Source organism: Coffea eugenioides, chromosome 4 (assembly GCF_003713205.1).
Source record: "Coffea eugenioides isolate CCC68of chromosome 4, Ceug_1.0, whole genome shotgun sequence".
NCBI classification, from domain to species: Eukaryota; Viridiplantae; Streptophyta; class Magnoliopsida; order Gentianales; family Rubiaceae; genus Coffea; species Coffea eugenioides.
This window is the reverse complement of record NC_040038.1, coordinates 29,379,752-29,396,683: the sequence shown is the minus strand read 5'-3', so window position 1 is coordinate 29,396,683 and position 16,932 is coordinate 29,379,752. Positions and strand designations below refer to the sequence as shown.

The window sequence follows — 16,932 nt, the reverse complement described above, 5'->3', positions numbered from 1 at the left end:
ATTTGCATGTAACCAAGTTGCATGTAAGGTTGAACAACTAACTTATAACCTATGGCTATTTAAGAAAAGAAATATAGCTTTAAGACCTATGGTTCTTTAATCTAATTTCAGTACTAGATCGGTTATCATGAATACTTAAACTTACATCTAAAATAATTACCAAAACCAATAAGATAAATCTCATAAGCTAGCATATGAACTAGATCAAAGAAATTTGTTTTAAGACAGAAGTATATATGCATGAATAAAACTTCTCGCAAACTTTGCACCCCAAGTACCAATAATATCATTTTTATTTAATAAACTTACACACTCCTAGCCTTGCCTCTCTTTCATATCTCGCTTTATAATGTAGTCTCATCTTCCATTAATGACGAAATTTGGAACCCCATCATTTACACTTAACGAATAATCATGTAGGTTACAAAAACATTCCAACTTTGCCATCTTTGTTAATAGGTTTGATATTAATCCAATTAATCATTAATCAAATATTCTAGAACTCGTTCCTTCTCATTACTTAATTAAATTCTAAACTCCCAAATGACAAGTTTTCCTTCTCTAATATTAACCTTCAGAATTAATTCAAAATCATCAATTTTTACTCCAAATACTTAATTCATTCTTATCATTCGTTTCTTTTAATTAATCTAACCTGGTGGTTTTGGTTACAAAAGAACCATTACCATCCATATGCTACACGTGAATATACCCTCTCACAAGTTATTAGGCCTAATGTTTTTGTTCTTTGTTCATTATTTGCTCCAGTCAGTAAGTTGTCATGTTATATTCGTAGTTTATATTTCTAGAAGAACAGCTCTTTTATAATTCGTTCCAACTCCTTGAATAATCTCAGAATAAAGTTTTTTTTTTTTTTGCTTCAACATTAAAATTACATTCCGAATTTTAACTATACACTTAAAAATTTAAACTAGAATATGTGGGGTGTCACTTCTTATGTGCTTGTTTCTCTTTAAAATGTGACCAGCATTATGGCGTTTTTAAACAAGCTGACCTCAAAATTGGTTCACTTCTTCAATCTGTAAGTGAAAGCGAGACAAGACCCTGAAAAATCTTGGATTCAAGGGTTCAGGAATATCCATTACAAATTCCCTATCCTTAACATCAACACCCACACTAGAATGGCTAAAAAAAAAAATTCCCCAAACACCTACTAAATCAAGGAAGTAGATTCTCACCCTGTTCTCCTCAACATTAGATGTCGTTCATGGCACCAATACATCTTGAATCCTCTGAAATTCACTTTGAAAAATGCAATATGGAGCTTAAGGGGCAGCAATCAAATGCAACATTGATCTTGTATGCAACCATTTGTTGCTTTTATAAAGAAAGACGATTTTTATAATGTATCAAATTTTTCCCCATATATTCATCACCTTTTACACATAACAAGGACTTCTACACAGAGGTTTTCTATTAACAATTTCAGATTCTACCTTCACTTCTTTTGAACAGAAGCATACCAATTATTTGGTAAGTTGGCAAAGAAAAAATTCCCTTCTCCAGAAATTAGGAGACTACACACAAAATTTACTTTGTACAAGTCTCCGTCATCAGGTCAACGATGAATCATGCGGGAAAGGGATTGGAAGATTCACCAAGGCAAAAGCAGAGAAAAGAAGCCCAAGAAAGTAGGAAAAGAAAGACGAGCATGCCAGAAAAACAGCAAGTAGATAATTCTTCAACGGGTCAATCATGGCCAGGTAGTGTTCTTTAACCAGTCTGCCTGGGAATCTGCTATCTCATGAATTCGTTGTGTTTTAAATCACCTTCTAAGCTTTTTGGGGCGGAATTACCCGTTATTTGTATTCTCTTCGTTCCATGAAGGATCCACAATTGGTAGCCCATACTCTTCAGGTTTGAGGGCCAAAGCAAAATCAGGTAGCGTTGGCGCTGTCTCCATGATTCTACAATGAATTTTTCTAATGTAAGTATTACCTAGTATGCAAGTAACGTGGAATGTACCTAGAATTGAGTTATACATAATGCGTAGTCTTTGATATGTTTCTGCATAATGCATGAGTATACCCTCTATTCATAGAAATATATCTGCGACACATTTTTGTGTACCAGAATTAAGAAGCTGAAATATGAGCTATTCAAACATAATGAGAATCCAAATAGAATTTTATGAGCTGCATCAGAACGTTATACACAGATGGGAAATGGTTTCCAAAGTATGCTAGAAAAGATCAAGGTTAACTATTACTGTAATAGATAAAATTTACTAAAATGCTATTGACATCATGGATTGAGAGGGAAACAGACAAACGAGGAGGTCATAGTAAATGGACTCCCTTGTGAGTCATACAACAGAAATAAATCTAAACTTAAATATTTCAAATATAGCATAGATCCATGTTCTGATGTAAACTTGCTCCCTCTACATATTACCTTTACTTAGCAAAGAAACGAAGAAGAATGGCAAATTAAGTCTACATGTAAGAGTGGGTTCCATAGTGTCAATCACAATGTACTCTCCTACTTGTCTCGCCTGAAGTGCTATTAGTAAGGAAATGATTTTCCAAAGATTAGTTAGTTCTGCGATCGGTATCCTAGACAGCATCCCCCACTGTATGCTGGGATGTGTAATGCAGCTTCTCCCAACCAAATACCAAAGTGAGCAAAAAAGAACACTTACTTCTCATGGGAATACAGATCCCTGTTGATTCGCACCTTGCTAGAAGTATCCTTTGGAATTTTCTCAGAGAGGAATTTCATGGTTCCCCAAAGAGGTGGATTTCTGCATTAGAAATGGCAACAGGTCAAATTCAAAACAAACATTTTGCTGCTATCTTCACAATGAACTATCATGACTGTGTTGAATTTGTAGAGTTTATAGAGGAGACTCATTAACTTAATAACATTCTTCTCCTTTTAATTTCAACTTGCGTACAACCATTCAGTTCCAATTAGAAGGGCAAGAGGAGAACTACCAAAATTAATACCATGAGGATGGCAAGAGAACCATAACTTACCCTAATGCACAGACATAAATACACGTACTTTAAAGAATTCTGCTATATATTTGGATCCATTGAAAAAGGATGCCAGAGGATTACCTAGATAGAGGTATTGCAAGGTTAAAAGCTTCACATGCCTTTTTACTTTCTTTCAGATACTCGTCCGCTGCTTGCAGAGCAGCCACTGCCATTCCATGAGATTTTTCTGTGTTACCCTCATCAAGAATCAGACCATGGTAATAGTAAGCTGCAGCCTGGATAAGAATGCAACGTTGCACGAACTTAAGCTTTAACATCCACGATGATAAGCATAACAACTCTGCTGACCTAATGTCCCCTCTCCCTCTCCCCCTCCCCCTCCCCCTCCCCCTCCCCTCTCTCTCTCTCTCTCTCTCTCTCTCTCTCTGGAAAATGTTTCTTTTTGCCCTTAATCAACTTTAGTAGGCAATGAAATCATCATCTCCATTTTCATACTCTAGTGGTGAACTTAAAACAACAAAACACTTTATTTTTTTTATGTTATATTTTATATTAACCAGTTACCAGCCACATAATGATAGTGTCTGGGCAGTGATCTACTGTCAAATTGCAGAAACAAAAGCACTCTGGCATAAACGTCTTTGCCAAGATTGCCAACCAATTTAGATATCAGGTGAATGAAATTATCAAGCTCTAGAAAGAAAAAGGAACTAAACGCAAATAGTAAGCAAAGGCAATCACAAGTTACCTTCGCCTCAATATACTTCCATTTAGTGAAAAGTCTATGCTTTTCTCCCCAGCCATTTGATAATGGAAGATTCATTAAATTATCTTGAGCCTACAAATAACAAAGATGAGATAAATGTTCATGTTGCCCAGTAATCAGAATTCACCATGATAGAGTTGCATGACTTCAAAGCTTTCAAAAGAATACAGAATTGAAAAGAAAAGAACTAAAATAGAGATTTAAAGCTGAAAAGAAATTCAGAGTAAGAGAAAAAGTGAAATTGAAGCTCAAAGTAGATAATTACAATAACCATATTGATATTAAACAAGCAAGAAAAGGGCTGCTAAATTCAATCACCATGTAACAAGATCAAAAAATAGCCACAAGAAGTTAATTCAAGCTAAGATTCCTATTCAAAAAGCAAATTCTGCAATATCGGTAAAATAAATGTATCCAGAGAATGAAGAACATAGTTGAAGACATAAATTCATCAGAAAGTTCAACCAGGCTTAAAACCTAAAACTCTGTCGACTATAATTCACCAAAAAGGTACATTCAACCTCATTGAACTAAATAACAACTTAACCATCCTTTTGAGACTGGTTTTATCCAGAAACAACCCCATGCTTCATAAACCATATCTCATACAAAGATGAGTTACACGACCCGTCCAGATAAGTTATAAGCACCAAAACGTATAACGAATAAAACAGGCACCTTGTCTGTTGGTGAAAGAGGAAATCCGTGTATTCACATAAAAGTTTCAAGACATGACAATATTAAATTTTACCAATGCATAACAGGTCAAAAAGATGAGTCTGGAAAACAAGACTAGAGATATGAGGGCAGTATATTTGCAAGGCGCATGCTAACACTTATCACTCATTTGCTGTTCTGTTATTCATGTTTATATGTGACTATTGCTCATAACATTGGAATCCCTTTGATATTCAGAAGAAAAAGAAGAAAAAGAAGGTGACTATGTGACTATTGCTCATAACATTGGAATCCCTTTAAGTCCAGTGTATGCTAAGCCTTCTTTTGCCAACTGGAGCTACTCTTTACTTCAATTCTGGTAAAAAGAAGAAAAAGAAGGTGACAAGGCTTGACAAAATATCCATCAAGTAGAAAACTGGACTAATTCGTAGATTTGCTCAGTCAGTAGTAAATGCAGACTTCCTCCCTTAAATTGCTTCTATCAATTAAAGAAAATGCCTAAAATGAAAAAGTATGAGCAATGACATAGTTGACATAACTTTATGAGTATACCGCATATTGATTAAAAACTTTTTAAGTGACGAGCATCAATTGGCTTTTCAGCAGCAAATGAAAGTACTTCAAATGCAACAAATATTTTTATGAAAAAAACACTCCGAAGGAAGCCTTATTGCTGATCAAATCCATATAGGGGCAGCTTAATTATTTCTGCATCACAAGTAACAGCCAGTTCTTTGTCAATTTGCTGCCTCCTCGACAAGCTATGAGATAGTTTCCTTACTTCTTTTCTGATATAATGTAGTTTATTGCTTTAGTATAAATGCTTTAATAAGGGTGAGCATCGAATTCGAATTTGGTAAATCGGTAGAATGAATTTGGCAATTTCGGAAAATTCACTCCCACAGATTTCAACCTTTTTCGATTTCGAATTTCTTCTATTCTGATTTAATTTGTATTGAATCCAATTCAGAAATTCAGTAAATGTTCCGTTTTTCAGAAATAGGTAGTAATAATAATAATGATGATGATGATGATGATGATGATAATCGTGATGATGATCATGATAATAATCATGATGATCATGATCATGGTCATGATGATAATGATAATGATAATGATGATAATGATAATAATGATGATAATGATGATAATGATAATAATAATGATAACGATAATGATAACAATAAGGATAATGATAACGATAATAATGATGATAATAGTAATGATGATAATAATAAAGTTAAGGATAATGATAACGATAATAACCATCATTATCATGATAATAGTAATGATAATGATAATAATCATGATAATAGTAATGATGATAATAATAAAGTTAAGGATAATGATAACGATAATAATGATGATGATGATGATGATGATAATAATAATAATAATTTGTTGATCAGTTGATCAACCCTGTGGATCATGTGATGAATTAACCCAAGTCACAAATTCAACTAAGCAACTGGTGACTAGAGGAAGAAGTTCGATGGATGATGGCTTAGACTTCAAAGATGAGGGCCACAACTAAAGAATAAAAGGGCAAAAATAGAAATGGGAGGAAATGGAGAGGACTGAAAGCAGGCCGGTGCTGGTGGCAGGTAGTGGACTGGTGGTACCAGACTTGAGTGGTTGCAGTGAGAATAAACAAAAGAAATAGAGATTTGAGAAGAAGGGAATGAGTAGTGGTAGGAAATGGGGGCTGTTTCATTAGGTCTTGTTTCTTCAATTTATCTGTACATATACATCAAAAGACATAGATAATCACGAAATCAAGTGCAGAAACCCAAAGTGAATTCAAGATAAGAAATTCCAAATTCAAAAGTGCATAAAAAATTTCCTACCTACTTCGAAGCTATGAATTCAGAATTCCCTGATTTACTGTCCATTTTACCAATTTCAAATTTTCGAATTCAAATTGAATTCAGTCGGTTAATCAGTATTTTTTGAGTATGCTCAACCCTATGCCTTACAGCACTTTCAGGAATGGAATCTAACCAGTTATCACTACCTAGAATCCAGCAACTAAAGCTTTAGCTTAAAAGATGGGAGTGAAACGCCTTGTCCTGATACTCTCCATTTTAAGTGTGAGATAAACAAGAAAACGAAATTGTTGGGATGATAATGACTCCATCAGATGACATCTTTCCAAGATTAACTAGGAGGAAGAGTTCTTATTGTTCGCTGACCACCTAAATTGCTTATAGGAATTTGATAGGCTTGATTTGAGCTGACTAATTATAACGACTATAAGATTCTGTCAGGTTTGTTGTAGAAAGTAGACCAACTCTGCATTTGTGCACATATAGACCTCTTGTACATCTTAAAAGTGTGAAAATATACAGGATAATTTCTCTCAGTACTATTGTATCAGAGCTATTTCAAGGCAGTAGGACTGGTGGTTGAGGACAAGATGATCAAGAATCTCTATCATTGTCAAACTCCTAGTCTGACGAAAAAGCATGCATATGGTTACTTCAGAGAAACCTCAATAGCATTCCCAGGTTGCTATTATTCCAACTCAAGAGAGTAGCCATGTATTTACAATGTCCTTAGCTACAGATACAATACTCATTTCCGCTGATAAGTTTGCTCATTTTACACAAGTGCTGAGCCTAATTAAAATCAGCTTCTCCGTCTTCTATGACAATGTGAGGTAAACCTACTATCTTATGTCATCCTCTTGCAAATGGGTCATTGGTTTAGGTGCTACAGACAATATTACAGGTCATAGAGGTCTTGCTTCCTCCTCTAGTTCTCACAAATATCTTCCAAATGTTACTATGGCCCATGACTCAAAGAACATCAGTTGTAGATTTTGGAACGGTTGTACCTACAAAATTTTCTCTATTGTCATCTGTCTTGCATTTGCCAAAAACATCATAATTTTCATTCAATATACTTTCTATTTTCTCTCGGTCTGAATTGTTGTACCTTATTTTATCCACAAATCCACTAGACAAGGAAGATTTTTGATAGAGGGACAGGGTCATAAATCTGGAACTTCCTTTAGTCTGTTAATTTGAAACATCATAGTGCCAAAACCAATAGCCTTTTCCTATTCCGACACCCTTTGAATTTCACTGTAGTTTTGTACCATACAGTAATCATTGTCATACTTCCTATTGATTGTTTCTGAGATGTAATTTGTGTAGGTTCCAAAATTGATAGAAGATCTATGGAGAACTGTATCTTTGCTGGATGCCTTGGCTTTCACACTTACTGCTTATGAAGCTGACTGACAATCAAGCAGCTATCCACATTGCATCTTAGTTCAAATTTTTAGCAGAGGACTAAACACATTACAATTGATAGTCACTCCATTCATGAACGGGTATACCAAAATTTAACTTCAACTGGTCATGTCATAGAAACTTACTGGTACTACCATTGCTTACATCCATAACAAGATGGACATGCTTAATATCTGTGCTCTATCTTCATGGGGTTGTTTTTACATGATAAGTATCAACTAAATGACTTGATTGCTGTCTGTTCAAATAATTGATCATAGGACCTTGACCGACTTCTTTTTTTGGCTGGTGAAATATGCTGGTTGGTTCTTGGAAGTAGAAGATTCTATAATTGTATACTTATGGACCTCTTATACATCTGAAAAACGTCAGAGAATAAGCAAGGTATTTTTTTGATAACAAAGAAATAGTAAACAAATTCTATGATTAGCATGGAACATGAATCATGGATGCACCAAATTAGAAAGATGACCCATATATAAGGCCATGCTCCCACGTGCTAAAGTATAAGAAGGCCTACCTGCTGCCAATATTTCACCATCTCACATGCAAGCCTTCGCTTTACTGCCAGGGTGGCCTTAGTGCTATCAATTGCAAGTCCAAGTTGGATATCAACCCCCTAAAGAGAAATCAGACAAATATTATATGATCCAATCGAGAAACATTTGCCACAGGGATTAGGGAAATAAAATTTCTTGTTTACATTATCAGCTGATTGACAATAAAACCAAAATTATACTTAATTCCAGAAGCACTTAGACAAAAATCTCCAGGAACAATTGACACTGCACTTGTTTTTATTAAAAGAACCCAATGAAGATATAGTTTTGTTTCTCCAGTAAATTCCTCATTATACTGGTTGTACCATTTAAAGAAGCCAATGAAGCAAAACTATATCTAAGAATAAGTCGTCACTTTTTCATACCTCACATGAACAATAGTACTGTTAGATTTTTTTTCTATTTTCATATTTGGCCATATACCTCCAGAATTTTAGCTTCACCTACATTTAGAAATCGATAAAAAGTGACATGACTATATTGATATGCTTTTACACACATTTAGGTGATGAAGCAATTTGATTGTACCATTTACAAGAGTACCTTTATCTTTATATACATTGTTGAGAAATGTCATCACATAATACGAAAAGTTTCATGGTTATTATGCAATATTAGTAATGTTGTCACATAATATTAGAGAAAAGAAAAACAACATATGTGACGTTTATACTTGGTCCTAATTTGAACTATCTTAACACTTAGATAAAATGAAAATAGTTATAAAATATGACTGTGGTTCCCTTCTCCTTCATTTTAAAATAATTTTTTTTACCCTTTAATTACATACAATTAAAATAACAACATATAGAACAATATACATCTAAACCTCATAAGATTAAGTAGTCCAATTAAAAGTTAGTAGTAATTACTATAAATTCATTTTAGATTTAACTTATATAACATATGTTAGTGGGTGCAGAAGTTCTTAAATTACCAAAATACTTCTAAATTTCCAAAATTTGTGCATAGAAATATAGAGGGGAGGAATCGCTCAGTGGGGGAATGTGCACCACTGCCAACAATGTGGCTCCGCCACTGCTGTCTGGTCAATTGTATTTGGGATGTCGGTTATTGAGATTTAGATGCAAATTGATGACAGCATTAGTACTTTTCCTTGATGACAGCATTAGTACTTTTCCTTGGAAATTTGGGGATTCCATATGCCAAACTTTGTGGTATGAAGCTTAGAATATTTGGCTAGGCCATATGCATAATAAGATATCCCTTTCGTAGTGGTGCTGATTTGCATTTCAACTCCTTATCCATTACTGCTATTACATGCCCAACTTGCTTGATTCTACCAGTTCTTTGCATTCTTATACGACTATCAATTATGTGTAATTTGATGTAGGACTTGTCTAGGCCGTCCAGGATAACTTAGCTAACATAGGGTTGGTATGAGCATAACCTCAAAAATCTTACATGTGCCCAATATTGTAATGTCTCGTGATTGCATCATCACAGGATCACTATCATGATACATTAGACACCTCATACAGCTGTGGTTTTAAACATCCCTTAGAGAAGAAAAGCAAATAACACAAGGCCTTGGATTATCTAAGTGACAAGAGCATTGTAAAGATGCATTATTGGATTAAGCTTTTATAATAATACGAATCTCTATGGCAAGGCTCTTTTGCTAATATAAGTAAGATGTACACTGAGTTAGAAATACCTGTCCTAATGCTTGAAGGCAAAGTGCTCGTAAAACTCCTTCTGCAAGGTCTACTGGTAATTTTCTCCTACAACACATACGTTGAAAAGATTAAACTCTTCAATCTCTCATGTTGGTTTGAATTAAAAAATGGAACTTAACTGGAAAAGTTAAAGATTCTAAACCTCAATTCACTGGGAAACTGTGGGAGAACTTGTCGAACAGCACAATCAAGATATCCGGCTGCTTTTAGGAAGACATCAATACAACATCGTCTGCTCTCTGTTACACATAAGAAACAGGTTGGTGCACAACTGGAAATATCCATTAGAAGCATTTGACAGAAAATAGATCCATGGAACAAGTATGCAAGTATTTTGACTCCCAAGAGTAGTGACAGATGCATCAAACTTCAGGAAAGCATTCAAAAATATTGCATACAATCAATTATATGGTGAAGCATCTTCTGACATGATCATATGTGATCAAAGCATTTGCCATACCAGAACCAATATAGTGCAATTTATTTATTCCATGGTGCCATGGCATCGTTGTTGATGCTTAGAAAAGGCATTGATCCTTCTCATCATCGAGTGACAAACACCCATGAACAACAAGGAAAATGTCAAAGTAAAATTTGGACACGGAACAGCTTGCCCATACAACCAACAAGAAGAAGAAAAATAGAAGATTATATTGTGACAGAAATTTTAAATCTCAAGCTGCAAAAGCAAGGTGTGAAAAGATCAAATAGTGATCATGCAGTGCCTTGAAATCAAATCCCACACTTCACATTCTTTATCCATCATCAAGAACATTGATTTACATTTCCTACATGACAACCAGATAGAACATGCTATTGAAGATTGCAGTGGATATAATTCAGTTTGAACATTTAACGTCACTTTGCTCGCTATAGTGGACAATGTAGCGGCTTTGATAAATTTCACTATTAAGCAGATTCATACATTGGTGATAACCATCCATAATTGGTCAGACTGACAGGATTACATTGCAAAAAGAGATTCCCCTCATATTCACTTGTTAAGGAAAAAAGCCAATGCAGCAAAACCAAGGGAAAAAAACACACGAACAAGAGAGAGAGAACTAAACTCATGGCCAAGGAAAAACTCTAAATGATGAAAGAAACAATTCAGGATGAAGGGAGACAAAAATGAAAGAGAGAAAGGGCAAGAAATTCCCAGAGTGTAGAAAAGATGTCAAAAGTCTAAAATAACCCTTAAACATAAAATTGAAACATGAAAAGTACAAAAGAGACAAGCCACAAGCTATGACAGTTATGCGATGGCTAGATGAGATGGGTGAATGCGTATAGTATGTTTACAAGAGGGGCAAATTTAGTGGAGAAGGAGGCATGGCAGTGGCACAAGAGATGAGTGTCAGGACTGGAAAGTGCATTTTCTGTAACTTATCGTCCCTGCCTCTGTACTTGTTTTCTTCTAACAACTTGGCCCCTCTCTAGCTTCCTTCCTGTAACTCCTTTAAGTGTTTTGAATCCTGTTTTGGGTTTTTACTATGTTTCAGACTTTCCGCATTTCTTAAATGTTCTTTTTTTTTATTTTTTCACTTTCTGTTTCTTGTGAATGTAAAATGATGAACAAAACCATTATTTTAGAAGGTAAAAGTAAGTAACATTCTATCCAAAATGTATACTTTGCCCATTACCAAGATTAGTCTAAAAGCTTCAATCACCTCAAAAAGTAGGGGTAACTCTTTCCCCAAAGGTCAACATAGTCAATCCAAGAATTCAAAGCTTTTGCCGTATTACAAGAAAAGATATTAAACTGAAGGTTTACCTACTCTCTAACTGCTAATTCAAGCTAATAATTGAATGACCAAATCTCCTTTTCATGTATGATATTGATCAAATTTCATTTTGATCTTCCGGAAGAATTCATTGTTGCTTTTTTGTAGTCAGAGCTGTAACTCAAAAGAGGCATAAGAATTTTTCTAGCATTTGTAGATTAAATGCTCCTAGAAACAGACTTTTGTACAGTGTCATGTGTATGATGATTTGAGTTGGTGGCTGCTATTGTTGAAAAGAAATCTCATACTATGTAGTGAATGTATACATAATTAAGAGCTTCAGAAGATCTTCACAGAATATCATGCCACCATTGCTACAAGAACTTCAAACAAATTGAAATGACTGGAGTTCTTCTATCTGGAATCGTGTTAGATCTAATTTATAGTCATGCCTAGTGCTTACAGCTTCTGCTGTGGGAGAAGAAGTGAGTATACATTTCACATGCACTAGATACTTTTGCATGTTACAGTCATTACTGCAGCTTCTTTTCTAGCATTGGCAAGTTTTCAGCATCAATTTATACTAAAATCAGATCATATGAAATAGGTATTCCTTCTTTTCCATTTACTTATACTTCACTCAAAGCTACCTATTTGGCTATATTTGGTATTTGGGGTTATGGTTGCACCACATCTCACTTTTGCCTATTTTACTAACAACTCAAGTATGGTTAACAACCATGTAAATTAACTTTCACTTAAAAAAAAAAAGTATCTGTACGACCGGCTACAATACAACTGTTGATGGCAAAACAAAGTTAACAAAAAGTCAAAACTTTTTTCTCTAAATTTTTCAAATTTTTCAAAAATCTGACAGAAGTTGTATTCAGATGTTTTAAGTAATGGGAAACCTAGAATAGAAGATACAGCTTAGTCTATGTTGCTTAAGACTCATTTTGGACATGTTAAAAGGGCCTAAACATGGACAGTACAACGACTAGAGTCAAGCTGTTGTTCAAAGCTCAAGACAAAGCAAAGTTAAGAAAGAACTCAAGAAATGGAATACAAGCATGGTTCGATTGAGACCTTAAATAAATGGTTTATGATTTAAATGTATTCTGAACTTCAGTATAACTTCTAATCTGTACAATTAACTGATTCTCCTGTCCATTACACATGTTTTCCAATGCAATAACACATCACATGGTAATGTGCCATGGCCTCCAACAAATGTATCCATCATTTCGTGATTTAACAACAAAATTGCATCTAAGTTGAGTTATTTTATTAAAATCATACTAATATTCTTTCACTTTAGTAGGATATTTGAACACAAAGAACCAAAGTATCTCTAAGGAATCATCCAACATCAAGTGTTGATCAGTGAACAATGATATCTACAGTCGACAAGAAGCAGAAGGTGTAGCGTATAGATCCCAAAAATGACGAAGCAATCAGTTTGGCTAATGAAATGAGATCAAGAAAAGTGACTGCAAAAGCATGACTTCCTTGAAACTTGATATAGATAAGGAAATCTACAACACCTCAAAAGCTTCAGAATTCATTGTGTTGATTAGGTGCCAACGTGCTCTGTTGATTTACTTGCAATTTCATGCAATTGTGACCAAAGCATAAATGCATACCTTCTGATACCTTTGGCTGATAACCATCTGCTGAAATCCTCGGCAGAAGCAGCAAATTGGCTTGAGATAGTGACAGCATTGCCATCAAGTGCAAAACTGACAATACTTCATACCAAGCGCTATGCATTGCTGTTTCCTGGAATATCAACAATTTGCAGTACGAGTAAGCACAGTGGAGAGTACAATGCACTAATCATCTCATACACCCGGATATGCAAGCATAAATATTAGATCTCACCTCATCGTCATCCTCCTGATTGATCCAAACAAACTGCACTTTGTGCTGTAATGGACTTCCTGCACGAAACAATATAACAAACACTCAGGAACATGTCCAGAATGTGTGTCTCTATTTAGTCATGTATCCAATGTGTAATACCATCTTTGACTAATCCCAAAAGCACTGGCAAATAATCTTCAAGAGCCTGCAGAAGATCAGCCAGTGTAGAACCTCCTGTAGAGACAGCCAATGGTGCATCAGTACCAGTTGGCCAACAGAAATAAAAATGAGACATAAATGTAACTTGGTGAAACTAACCATGCTGAGTGGCAGTTCTCCTTCTTGTTCTTGTAATTGTAGGAGCTTCTTGGCCAGCCATGACAACTATTCTAGTTCTAAGGGCAGAAAGGCGCTCCACTAAGCTTTTGGACAAGTAGTCACCAAGTGCTTGAGAGAAATCCACAGCCTTTGGTATCCGCAATCCAGGAACAAACACAGAAACTTCTCCAATATTTCCAGGCCGCCTTCGGTTTCCACCAGTATCCTTCGGTGTTGATACCAGGCATCCCATAACTTTTTGTATCCACTACTGCAAGCAATAAGCATTCAGAATTGTCATTCTAAGCATAAAGAAAACAGGGAAAACACTACTAAACTTGAAGATCACAAGAAAAAAATTATGAAAGTGCACGAATCTAAGACCGAGTTAGGTATGATGCTATACTTTACTCTGCTAATGCAGCCTAAAGATTGCATTGACAATCACAAGGAAGATCTGAAAATTTTGTACCAATTAAAAGTCAAACAGTTGACAATTCATTAAATGAACAACCAGCAAACAGTTGGCTACTCACGAGCAATATACCAGTAATTGATGCCAGGACCAATCTGTCCAGTCCAGACTTCACGCACCCGAGTAAATAATCTTTGAAAACTGGATCGACTAGCTCACCTGTCTTCTAATGATCAGAGAATCAACTCAGCCGTCAAATTCTCTAGTACCTTCTGTACAAATTTTTTAGAAAAAAAAAAATCTAATCTATTAGAAAGGCAAATGCAAACAAAAAAGGGGGGGGGGGAGAAACGAAAGACCTCGGAAAGCAATATTATCACAAGAAAGACGTGACAAAATAAAATAACTGATAGCTGCTACGCTTATAATTTCCCATCCAACTTGTATTTCAGGAGCCTATTTGTAATGCAACTGAAATGCCAATTCACAAAGAAAGGAAAAAGAGAAACAAACAAACAAAAAGGAGCAAAGCCCTTTGCAAAAGTTTCCCTTTTCCCCTCAAAATCTTCTTTGTAAAACCAAGTTTCTTGTTTATTTAACCAAAACGGGTGGACACTATTGTTGGTTTTAGAAAAGGGTCATCAAAAATGCTCATCTGATTTGCAGCTTTTCACTAAATTCCATTCCAATACTAACCGTGGAAAGCATAAAGACAAGGAAATCATAAAGAATCTCAAGTGGGCGTTGCAACTTGCAGGTGAAGCAGTTGCTAAGGAAAAGTTGAAAACCAACCACAAACCCAGGATAGAAATTCAATGACGCCCAATTCAATTGAAAAAACCCATAATTCTCAATGAACCCACCTCAAGTCTTCATCTTCCTAACACAAGTACACGTGCAAACAAAGAATTGGAGAACACGAAATTCAAATTTGACACAGTCAAGGACTATAAAAATACCTGACAGAGAAAGAAACTTGTCAGAGGAAACAAATATTCCCATGAAAAACAAGCCAGTTAAAAACCAAAAAGAAACAATTTTTCCCTTGAAATTTGTAAAACTCAGAAACCCCAGAATTGAATCAAATGATAATTCAACCTTTCTTATTTTCTTTTCCTATTGAAGGCCTGAAGCAGCAGAATTCTGAGAGCATATGGTAGAAATGGAAGAGGAAATAAGGTGGTGGATCTAACATACATACACAGTAACAGAAAGAAACATATGATGAGTCTTAGAAGTCTCAACCTTTCAACTTAGAGTGGAATTCTTGATAAGTAGTGTGGGCAAAGCAATAGTTTTGCTGCTAGTAATCATCAGAAATACTAGAGAGCAAGCAAGCAAGCGAGCGAGCCACACTTCTTTCTTTATTTGTTTGGTGTTGTTTAAATAGTAGTGGAGCCTGTCCTATATTCTGCTATATAGTACAAAATTGTTTATTAATTAAAACTAATGGTAGTATTAGATTAGATTACCGCAAAGAAAGTTGAAACAGTATAAATTAGTACAAAATTATTTATTAATTAAAACCAATGGGTAGTATTAGATTAGATTACCACAAAGAAAAGTTGAAACATATAAATTAATACAGGGGAGCTGATTGCTGATAACGGAGAGTTGTTATAGGATGTTGGCAGTAATAAAGACAACTGGTCAACATATTTAAATATAGTTGGTGGATTTAAAAAAGAGTTAATTTAGTTTTAGCCTTGTTGGTTATTTTGTTTACTTGTTTTTTTCCCCTAATGCTACCTGTAGGAATCAAATATGGCGCCATTTCAAGCCTTTTGAAGGTCGTTTTCTCTCTAGGTTTAAGTTTGGTTGATTTCTACCATGAATATTGTCACATGAGGGCAACATAGCCTCTTCATATCTCCGATGCTGCTCTTTCGGGTCCCGGCAGGAATTTTTCCATTGCGATTTTCTCGGTGAGTCGGTTAGGAGAGAGAGAGATGGCTTTTGTAACTATCAATTTGTGCAAATATGAGAATCAATTAGGGGTGTCAATTGAGGATTTTGAATCGGATTCTGATAACTAACCTCTGCTTATAAATTAGATGAATTTTAAAATTTCGAACTTTTGAATTTCGTATTTAAATTAAGAGATTCAAACTCACTTCATACTATTATATGAATTTTGGAGTTAAATCAGATTTGACCCAAACTCATAATTAAATAAATAATTATATATAACATATTTTATAATTATGGATTAATATAAATTTATATATAAATTATTAACATTTTATGTCATAATATGTATAATTATAAATTATAGATATTATTATATACATATAATTATTCTTATATATGAGTCGGATCTTAATTGAACCTGAGTCTAATATGACTCAAACTTGACTCACATTTAGTTTGGTCCTAATATTTATGCCCAATCTCTGCTCAATCCAATTAAAGTTTAGGTTTAGTGAACTTTTTTTTCGGGTAAATGGGTTAAGTTAGATTGACCCAATCCTATTAACAGCTCTAAAATCAATTGAGATCAGACCTATATTAATTTATTCACTCCTATTTCGATTACTTTAGACGAACTAAAATACCTATATAACATTATGGTAAAACCTTTTATTGAATTTTTATAGGCAATGATGTCCACGTACTCCTTAGTGATGTTCGTACAATCTTATCACCCTTTTTTCTGATCAATGAACTAAAACACCCTTTTTTTCACAT

At 34.8% G+C, this 16,932-nt stretch overlaps 1 protein-coding gene across 9 annotated transcripts; it reads right to left on the bottom strand.

The window, feature by feature from the left end:
• Window positions 1–1,318: 1,318 nt before the first annotated feature.
• LOC113768466 lies at window positions 1,319–15,589 on the bottom strand. 9 transcript variants are annotated; one of them, XM_027312833.1, is made up of 14 exons: window positions 15,490–15,589; window positions 14,366–14,516; window positions 14,236–14,286; window positions 13,830–14,100; window positions 13,671–13,745; window positions 13,530–13,588; window positions 13,292–13,427; window positions 10,067–10,163; window positions 9,903–9,969; window positions 8,185–8,283; window positions 3,712–3,801; window positions 3,084–3,238; window positions 2,663–2,764; window positions 1,319–1,928 (listed from the first exon to the last, which is right to left on the bottom strand). In XM_027312833.1, exons 4-14 carry the CDS (start codon window positions 14,080–14,082, stop codon window positions 1,814–1,816), a joined length of 1,248 nt encoding a protein of 415 aa, XP_027168634.1. In that variant the 5' UTR covers window positions 14,083–14,100; window positions 14,236–14,286; window positions 14,366–14,516; window positions 15,490–15,589; the 3' UTR covers window positions 1,319–1,813. The 9 variants fall into 9 exon arrangements, with proteins under 9 accessions (XP_027168634.1, XP_027168635.1, XP_027168631.1 ...); XM_027312834.1 differs by having other exon boundaries at window positions 14,377–14,516; XM_027312830.1 differs by lacking the exon at window positions 14,236–14,286.
• Window positions 15,590–16,932: the final 1,343 nt, after the last annotated feature.

Bases quoted from the DNA above. Each gene is read 5' to 3' on its own strand.
- LOC113768466 (XM_027312833.1), bottom strand. From the start codon at position 14,082: ATGGGATGCCTGGTATCAACACCGAAGGATACTGGTGGAAACCGAAGG. The intron at 13,746-13,829 runs GTTAGTTTCACC...CTGTCTCTACAG, and splicing joins GAGAACTGCCACTCAGCATG to GAGGTTCTACACTGGCTGAT. The intron at 2,765-3,083 runs GTAATCCTCTGG...TTTCTAATGCAG, and splicing joins CTTGCAATACCTCTATCTAG to AAATCCACCTCTTTGGGGAA.